The sequence below is a fragment of the Haliotis asinina genome, chromosome 14 (assembly GCF_037392515.1).
Source record: "Haliotis asinina isolate JCU_RB_2024 chromosome 14, JCU_Hal_asi_v2, whole genome shotgun sequence".
Taxonomy (NCBI): domain Eukaryota; kingdom Metazoa; phylum Mollusca; class Gastropoda; order Lepetellida; family Haliotidae; genus Haliotis; species Haliotis asinina.
In genome coordinates, this window is record NC_090293.1 from 47,177,871 (window position 1) to 47,187,806 (window position 9,936).

At 40.5% G+C, this 9,936-nt stretch overlaps 1 protein-coding gene across 1 annotated transcript; it reads left to right on the forward strand.

The window, feature by feature from the left end:
- Positions 1-16: 16 nt before the first annotated feature.
- Positions 17-7,050, forward strand: LOC137260844 (MAM and LDL-receptor class A domain-containing protein 1-like). Its single transcript, XM_067798403.1, has 9 exons — positions 17-163; positions 618-705; positions 1,580-1,756; positions 2,183-2,380; positions 2,789-2,950; positions 3,346-3,477; positions 3,877-4,136; positions 6,318-6,405; positions 6,908-7,050. The coding sequence occupies exons 1-9, from the start codon at positions 17-19 to the stop codon at positions 7,048-7,050; spliced, it is 1,395 nt and encodes a 464-aa protein (XP_067654504.1).
- The last annotated feature ends 2,886 nt before the right edge of the window (positions 7,051-9,936 follow it).

Consider the following 9,936-nt stretch of genomic DNA (forward strand, 5'->3'; position numbering starts at 1 on the left):
CACCTTCTGGTACAACATGTACGGCAGCAACGTCGGCGCTCTCAACGTCTACGTTCAAACAGGAGCAGCCATCCCATCAACTCCTACCTGGAAGAGGACTGGCACTCAGGGCACCCACTGGCTCATGGGGCAGTTTTCAGTCAACGTCAAAACCCCTTTTAACGTAAGGATTTGGTTGGTTGATTTGTGGTTTAACTCAACACGCAGCAATCTTCCAACCAAATGGTAGCAGTCTATAAATAATCGAATCTCGGCTAAACAATCCAGTGGTCAACAGCATGAGCATCGAACTGCGCAGCTGGGAAACGATGACATGTGTCAACCAAGTCAGAGAGCCTTACCACCCAATCCTGTTAGTCGCTTCTGACTATAAGCATGGGTTGGTGAAGACCAGCTCTAACCCGGTTCTTCACGGGTACTTTAACGTGTGTACAAAGAAGGAATCAAATTGCATGTAGCGCCATAAACCTTTTGTGAAAATATGTTGTGTGAATGCATTTTACTTAATTGTGAGGAGCACAGATATAATTTAATGTTCACTTTTCTTCAGGAATGGGTACCATAACCTTAGTATTAATCACTTCGTTCGGTTGATGACAATCGGATCTTTGCTGTAGGTGGTCATAGAAGGCGTGAGAGGCAACGGCTATCGGGGAGACATCGCCATAGATGACGTTAACATCACCAACGGCTCCTGTTCAGCAGGTGATGAAGTGTATTAGTGCATGAAATCTCATCTCTAGCAACAAACATTATCGGTTCTATCGAAAGTTCTAATGAAATACATTCCATATGAAGAATAATTGTATCATTGTTTCTTTCCTTCGTGTTCAGTGGAGAGGGGCAGAAGAGGTCATGATTCTAAATGCAGTGCTGGTTTAATGCAAAAAAAGGTCATTAACGAAAACAAAAGTTAACAGATTAACAACTAATGCTAATGATACAGTTTATATATTTTATGTAAAACTGATACCCTGGCTTTCCAGCGAAATCATATCCCCAAAACATTCATGCCCGTTTTCGTTCACCATGTCAACATGGTGAGTATGCGTCTCCTCAGGATCAGGGAATGTTAAATCATTTTCTCGAGCGCTTCTCGTTTATCATGCATGGTGAAAAGGTAACATATACTGAAAAATGGAATTACTTTTACAGTACGCAAATTAGAATATCAAAGTTATAAATGTAAAACTAGTATGAAAATCTAAAATATCTTAACTATGAAAGACAATACAATGTAAAAACAGGCTATAAATTGCCAACAACTGAAGGTAGATCGCCATATACGAGAGACCATGGGGACTTAAAGTGTTTTTGCTTCCTCCATGTACAGTAGCTGGATTTACACAATCCCTTCATCTATTAGCAGCGTAAGACAATCTAGCCATAAACTAAAATAACAAGTTCCGGGTAGGACCCAAGCCTTCTGATTGACCATCTTCGAACCAATTCTTCTTCGTTTCATCACGCTACTGGACTTCTACAACCCGGGTCACCTTGGCTCTCCTCCAAAACAAGCTTACGCAATGCTGCTGAAATGTTCTCTGTCACTAACGAAATGATCTTTCATGTTACACAGGAACAACCGTGGGTCCCTCATCAAAACCAGCCGCTGACAAATGCAACTTTGAAGCCAGTAACCTATGTGGATTTTCGCAAGATCACTCTGACAAGTTCGACTGGTCACGGACCACCGGGTCAACCTCTTCTCGTGGCACTGGACCCAGCAGTGACCACACCTACGGGACAAGATTAGGTACGAACGTCCATCTGTTGGTTGCAAAATATTGTCAATCGGGAGTTTCTGAGTGTCTGTTTCTAGAGTGATGGTGTTAGACAGAAGGTATTTCCAGAGTTGTACCGTTAGAGTGACGTAGCAGAACATTAGAACATCTATTTCCAGTGTCATATTGTCAGACAGAAGTAGCAGAACATTTGAACATTTGTTTCTAGAGTGTAAGAAGCAGAACGTAAGGTTTCAATGCTCATATGGGTTTTTCTAACATCAATTTACTGCTATTTGAGTTATTCTTTAGTTATCTAACGGCAAATGAGATCCTCCGGAACCGCTTCAAGCAAGTTTTCGTCGTCTTATCGTTTCCATTGCTGATACGGTGGTATTAAGTTGCTTGTCGTCCTAAAACCTGTTCTTCTCCAATATTGATCCTCTTTCACCTCACAGGTCACTACATGTACATTGAGACATCCTCACCTCGACGACCCAATGATGTTGCTCGACTCAACTCCTTCATATTGACGGGACCCACCTCACCAACGTGCCTCACCTTCTGGTATCACATGTATGGAAACTCGATTGGAACTCTGAATGTCTATGTCACGAGGAATGGTGCCAAGGGTTCTCCTATATGGCAGATGTCAGGTGAGACGTAAATAAAATTAAAATGTATTGGCCAATACCATCTACTGTGCTGGGTAACAGCACTTAATATACGTCACATCCGTGAGGATCCGGGTTAGAATTGATCTTCAGTAACCCATGGTCGCTGACTTGGGTGACACATGTCAGTTGCGCAGATTGATGCTCATGTTCTTGATCACTGGATTGCCTGATTATTTATATCGCCATAGATGCAATATTGCTGAGTGCTGCGTAAAAGTGAACTCATTCGCTCACTAGTAAAGATCAGATGAGCTTGTGAGCTCGGATCATTAGGATTGACCATTTCAGCATCATGTCATTTGTTATGAGTTGTATGGCCAGCATCACTGTATCAACTTGCCCAGGAATGTATTGAACCCACTGACTAACTCACCTACTCGTTCACAGGTAATCAAGGAAACTCTTGGAACGTGGCTGAGGTATCAATCAAAACTGTGTCAGGTAGCACGCCTTACCAAATTGTCTTTGAGGGCATCGTTGGAAGAACCTACTTGGGTGATATTGCCATCGATGATTTCAGCGTGACAGCAGGTTCCTGTTCAGCAAGTGGTGAGCCTCGGGATTTATGTCGTCAATTATTGTTGTTCGGACACACAAAACACTAGAATACAATACATATTATTATGCTTCGCCAATGTCCATTTAAAATACCCGTTGAAAGGACAAAAATGTCATACTGAACCCAATATCAGAAAATGTGAAAGAGCTGATGGTAGTTCCTGAGACTCAACATTATAGGACTACATCTTCACGCAGAGCAACCGGCAACATTGCATGACGTTTGTCTTGGAGTTTTATATCAGATGTGGCTGGAAGTCTGAAAAAGGGAAGTGGCGCCCTGTCCACTCATTCAATGAGCCAGAACATGCCAATATATCTTTTATCATACTTTGACGTGACTTACTAGAATATTAGACTAGATAACTAGATTTCCATATTTTCAGTGAACTGCAACTTCGATAGCGGACTGTGTTCGTGGCGAAATGACAAGACCGATAAGTTTGACTGGACTCTCAACAAAGGCACGACGGGAAGTGGGGGCACAGGACCAACAACTGACCACACCAGTGGACATGGTAATGTCAGAATGTATTGTGTTTCAAATTAGCTGTTCTCTGTTCATGCCCGTTGAAATCACATCTTCTCATCTTGTATTACTAAAAGCTGTTATCCGTTAGAGCAATTACTTGTTCCAGTTGTATGTATGTGTAAACGACTTGATTTGCAATACCTTTGCGAGCCAAATTGTATTTATTCACGATCACTGTTATTAGATTAACAATACCCTTAAGTATACAAAACCCTCCCATAAAACCAAAAACAACAACAAAACAAAAAAAAACCCCTGATGACAGATATTTATCACCAGCACAAATGGTAAAGTTCAAATTATTTTCAAAGACCCAGGTTAGAAGAAGAGGGCTTCATCAGCCCTTGTCTTCTGAGCATATGACATGAATTTATTGGTGTTTCAGGTGAATATGTCTTCATCGAAGCCTCATCTCCGAGGATTAATGGAGACAATGCCCAACTCATCAGTGCCAACATCCCTGCCTCCAACACCACCTGCTTCCACTTCTACTACCACATGTACGGCACCGCCGTTGGAACGCTAAGGGTCTGGTATAAAGAGTCAGGCGCTTATCCAGTACCAATATGGGAACAAGCAGGGTCAAAGGGAAACGCCTGGCAAAAAGGGCAGATTACAATACCAACCAGCAAAAGGGACTTTCAGGTATTTACGTTTGTTTTGCTACCAGAGACATTTTCATATTCGTTAGATGTTTTAGGGGAGCCCACAACCTTTAGGACAGTCGAGCTGACCAAATCCTAAAACTTTGATGGAGATACATAGCGGATGAGAGTCTTCACAGAAAGGTGAATGGTGAAATTATTAAATATAAAGGTATATTAAGAATTTATGGCAGGAAGGGGGACGATTAGGGGGTGAATGGAGGGGTGGGGTGGGGGGTGGGGTGGGGGGGCTTTGTTGTAGCGAGATAGGGTGGGGATGGTCCTCAATATTAAGAATTATGGGAAAGGGAGTTGGGGTAATTGATTCCTTACATCACATGTGTGGTGTGAGTGTGTGTGTGTGTGTGGGTGTGTGTGAGTGTGTGTGTGTGTGTGTGTGTGTGTGTGTGTGTGTGTGTGTGTGTGTGTGTGTGTGTGTGTGTGTGTGAACTAATTACACATACACGTGAACATCTGACCTAGATTTGGTCAAGACGGTGATTTTGACTGGACTTAAGGTATCACCCAGTCGTATAAGGCTGACCCTTTCACTGACTATACCACACACTCTGTGAACTAACTCGTAACTATTTCATTCATTTATATCTGAAACTGGATGAATGCTTACATACCTGGCGCTCCTTTCACAAATCACTAAGGTGATCGTGAGTCACTAATGATAAAAGAATGTTAGGTTAACCTTAGTAAAGGTTGCTTCGTGAAAGGAGCCCCAGGTTCCCTGTATCACACGTACCCGTGAAGATCCGAATACGATTTGATCTTCGGCAATTCATGCATGTAGTAAGAGGTGACGAATGGGATCGGGTGGACATGTGTAACAAATTGTGTAGATTGATACTCGTGATATCAATACCTATATCGTCTGCTGCAGACATGATGATTGTTTACAGTCTGATCGTAGGATTTAGCAATTCTGAAGGAATGTTTGAACTCTTTTCATACTAGAAAAAAAATCATAACTGTGCTAAAGGCGTTCAGTTATCACTGTTTAAGGTGTTTCTTGTCGCAGCTGTGCCAGTATTACTATTTTCCCACATAGATTCATGGATATATATGATGCACAGGTATCCTACGGACGTGATATTACGTTCAGTCATCTACAACTCTTGCACAAGACTAGATAGTTCCATGTGTAACCTCTGAATTCGATGGACAAGATATGACGTCGGACGTTTTGCAATGGTTCCCTATAGAGGACGTAATAGCTCCTCTACTGAACATAAATCACAATTATCCAACCATGTATCCTCGTCCTTCGAATGTAATTCATGTACTTTATGAAGTATTTAGGATTGAATTGATTATCTCCCTGGTGACAAACGCACGGTATATGATCGTGACATTCGGTCACCTCACAGCGTTAAATGGCTGGTCGACAAAAATCTTATCTGGCTGTAAGCCAAGTTCTATCTGCCATATTGTGATGATGAGAGTTGCTGTCACGACGTTTGACGTTTGATTATTAGCAATGTTTTTTGACTGTTGTTATAGTTGTTACCACATGTGACATTCGTTTCTGGTTCTTTGGATGTGGATGTCATGACTCTATGATTCTAAGTGATGACATATATAGTTGTTCTTCCACCCTAGTCATTGGTTTACAAGAATTATTTTGCTTTGTTTCCCCGTTTTAGACCCCCCCCATAAATAAATAAATAAATAAATAAATAAATAAATAAATAAATAAATAAATAAATAAATAGATAGATAGATAGATAGATAGATAGATAGATAGATAGATAGATAGATAGATAGACAGATAGATAGATAAATACATAAATAAATCACTATGAAAAAAACAAAGACTGTGTTTCTAATGTTTCTGTGCTGAAAGCGACCTATTTGTTTTCTCTTTTGGTCTGACATAGTTTAATAAAAGTGAATAAAGGGCTTTGAAAGCATTTCAGTTCATATGGATTATGCTGTTATGTTAGTCATGAATGGGCCCTGTCGACCTTGCTACCATAGATTCGTGATATCACGTCCCGAGTCTTGTAGCTAAAAGTAGACATGTGTTGAAGGGTTGAGACACTTCAGGCGTAATGTCTGGTTTACAAATAGAAAGATGTTAATCATGTTTAAGTTATTTTATACTGTAAGTTACTTCAATGTACACAGTTACATGTACATCAGATGCTAATAGTTCTTCTGCTTTGTGCAGATCATCGTGGAAGGTGTACGGGGAAGCAGTTGGTCTGGAGACATAGGCTTAGATGACGTCAGTATCGACAATGCAACTTCATGTCCAAGTGAGTTCCACTATTCCTGGTAATTCAATCCCACTTACGATTATATCCTTAACCAACGAAGATCCGGGTTAGAATTAGTTTTCAGTTACGCGTAGTTGTCGTAAGAGGCGATTAACGGGACCGTGTGAGTCAGGCTCGCTGACTTGGTTGACACGTGATCGTTTCCTAATAGCGTTCATCGATTGCTTGTGCGGTAGATCCCTTGACTGTCTGATCCAGGCTCGTCTGTACACATACAGCCTTAGTATAGCTAGAACGTTGCTGAGTGCGACGTTTAACAGCAAAGAAACTAACAAACACAACATATTCTGAATTTTCGATAATGGAAACATTTATACAGATTATTTAGAGTGCTCTCCTCTGTTCATTAAACCTTTACTCAATTTGTGTATTGTTCTTCAGCGATTCCCAATACAGCTAAACCTTTACTCAGTATTTTTATTGTGCTTCATTGATTCCCAATACAGCTAAACCTTTACTTATTTTTTGTATTGTTCTTCAGTGATCCCTAATACAGCTAAGCCAACTGTGACCATGTCACCGCCGCCATCTGTCATCACCACCACAACATGGAGGCAACCACCACCAACCTCTGCCCTACCAACACCGATGATAGGTCAGTTTCACTTCTGCACAATTCTGTGATGACTCACCAGGTATGTCTCCCAGCAACAAAAACACATTGGCATTGATTGTCATTGCTCCACAGAATAGCCCAGCAAGTGTCGTGAAGTACAACTATAGATCTGGGTTCCATATTTGTCCGAGTTCATTCGTCACCTTTGCACTATACCCTGACTCGAAGGTAACCCAAAACAGTTGCTCACTCGCTTGCGTAAATGATGTGATAAAATTTGCACGGGATTGATTGATCATTATGATAACATCACACATAACCATAACCTCTTTTGTAAAACAACTTTCTAATATCAATAGCCCAATTTCTTTTCCCTTTTTCGTCATACAATTTCACCTTATGATCAGACTATTTTCAGGAACCTGCGGCATGGTGTATGCAGAAATTGTACCCAATACTTCATGGCGACAGTGGTAGAATATGAACTGATAAACTATGGGAATCTACCTAATTCTGCGTAAACCACAATATTACATGTGTTCGGATTTACACTAAAAACCTTTTTGAACACATATAGATGAACTCTTTCAATACTAACATATAACTGTAATCCCCTTGTTTCAGAGCCAAATAGAAACATTGGGCTTTTCTTCACATCAAATACTTTAAAGAATGTGTTAAGGGACATTTTACCTAAAGAGCTCATATTTTTATAAAAACCGACTAGAACTTTCAAGGCATATGATGACCCATGTTTTGTGTGCTTGGACCATTTGAATCAGAGGAATATACGTCAAGGTATTGATAGGCACTGGTAGTTTTGAGCAGTTGCCCTTAATTGTGCCATCTGTCTAATTTAGAAAGTTTTCCATCATTCTTAAAGATAATTTTGCTTTTGTCTCTGTTTTCCCACGATGTATTCTGGTAAGAAAATTTGTCTAATTCAGCTATTTGTTTCCGTAAACAGTACTAGAGAATAATACATTATCGGCTGGAAGGAAAAGCAGAAATAGTTGCAGTTTATCTCTTTGTAGTTGGATTCCGTTCGTACAAGTGTCACATTTTGGCATTGCCAATTACTTTATAAGAAACGTAAAATGAAAAGGGCCTAAAAACAGCTTTATCTAAGACCTATATCACCTATATTAAAAGGTTCAGATATTTCACACTTATTCCTTACGTACACTGTAACATTTTCGTATACTCTTCAAAATGTATTTATTTTACTACTAAAGACACCGTATGGTTGCAGAAATATTCACGGTTTATTCCCCTGCATAGAGTCAAAAGCCATGCAAAATCCACGAATAATGCGTGGAAATGTCACCTTTTGATCTTAGATATCTTTGTGTTAGGTTATGCAGTAAACTGATGCATATTCCTCCCTATTCCCCGATGACCCTCGTATATCTGATCCATGACGCCAGGCCATTTGCCTAATCTTTTGTAGTAATATAAGTAAAGAACTTAACAGATATACTAAGTACAATGATTCCACAGTAGTTATTGATAACTTTCGACGACCCGTGAAGATCCAGGGCTAGAATAGGCCTTCAGCAACCCATGCCTGCCATAACGCGACTATGCGTGTCCTGAGAGGCGACTAACGGGATCGGGTGGTCAGGCTCACTGATTTGGTTGACACATGTCATCGGTTCCCAAGTGCGCAGACCGATGCTCTTGCTGTTGATCACTGGATTGTCTAGTCCAGACTCGATTACATCCAGACCGCCGCCATACAACTGGAATATTGTTAAGTACGGCGTAAAACTAAACTCACTCACTCACGATAACCGTTTGGCCACCCTGTTTATTGATAAGAACAAGAGAGCCAACTGACCATGAAACCGGGAAAAGTACCCAGTATCGAGAATAATGTTTAATATAAGTCGAGAATATATGGAAGTAAATGATCAGATGAGTGTTTGAAAAAAATCCGGGATTTTGTTGTCTCCTGGTGATTTATTACACTTTATAAGTTGTATATTGTTTAATATTTCATCTCTGTTTCTTGGAGAATCCAATGTGTCGTAGGCGACATCTCAAATGCGAATCGACTCAGTGTTGTTCATACAGTCTCGACTCTTTGGATCCGGGTTGTTATCAGAAGTAGAGAATATTAACTAAACCATTTGTCGATTTCAGTGTTGTTTTGCCTAGTCTTTGTGTTTAGTGTTTTTGGTTCCTGTCAGGCGAGTTCCTGCGATCATATATATTATTTTATAGACTGTTAATTTTCTGATCCATAAATACGTTTCCCTTTTCTTCGTAGTTGAGTTATGTCTATTTCTAGTTTTTTTAATCATATGGCTCGTGATTATTTCAATTAGTAAAATTTTAAATTATGCTGACGCTTGATTGGCTATTTGTGATGTTTCGTTGAAAAGGACACGTTGTGCTTAGATACTCCGAGCCGGCAAGTTTTTAATCATCTCTTAAGGGCTGCGTGATAGCAAAGTGGTTTAAGTGTTCCATTGTCGCGCCGAAGACCCAGGTTCGATTCTCCACATGGGCACAATGTGTGGAGCTGGTGTCCTCTCTCCGCTAAAAGCGGCCTAAAACTAAACTTACTCATCCTTGACAGTCAGGGCAACAACAAATACCATACTAAACGTCTCTTATGCGGCTGTTGGATGACATCGCCGACCTTTCTTTTTTCTTATTTATCAAGGACCGTTCCTTTTGGAAACACTTTTACTGGTGTAATAAATTAAGTCGTGAATACGAGCCTTTGCTTTACACAGATCACACGTCATTCGACTGTACATTCCAGTACAGTACATGTGGTTGGAGGCAGGACACAACAAGTGACGACTTCGACTGGACGAGACACAGGGGCCGGACAACGTCCAGTCTGACTGGACCATCTGGTGACCACACTACTGGATGTAAGTAGGCTATGCTCATGCTCATATTTGGTGGCTCAGTGTCTTTCTCTACTATAGGTCGGGGTT

What these genes read in the sequence shown, in the direction of transcription:
- LOC137260844 (XM_067798403.1), top strand. Translation starts at nt 17, where the DNA reads ATGTACGGCAGCAACGTCGGCGCTCTCAACGTCTACGTTCAAACAGGA. An exon ending in CACCTACGGGACAAGATTAG is followed by an intron (nt 1,757 to 2,182) that starts GTACGAACGTCC and finishes TTCACCTCACAG; the next exon opens with GTCACTACATGTACATTGAG. An exon ending in CAATGCAACTTCATGTCCAA is followed by an intron (nt 6,406 to 6,907) that starts GTGAGTTCCACT and finishes ATTGTTCTTCAG; the next exon opens with TGATCCCTAATACAGCTAAG.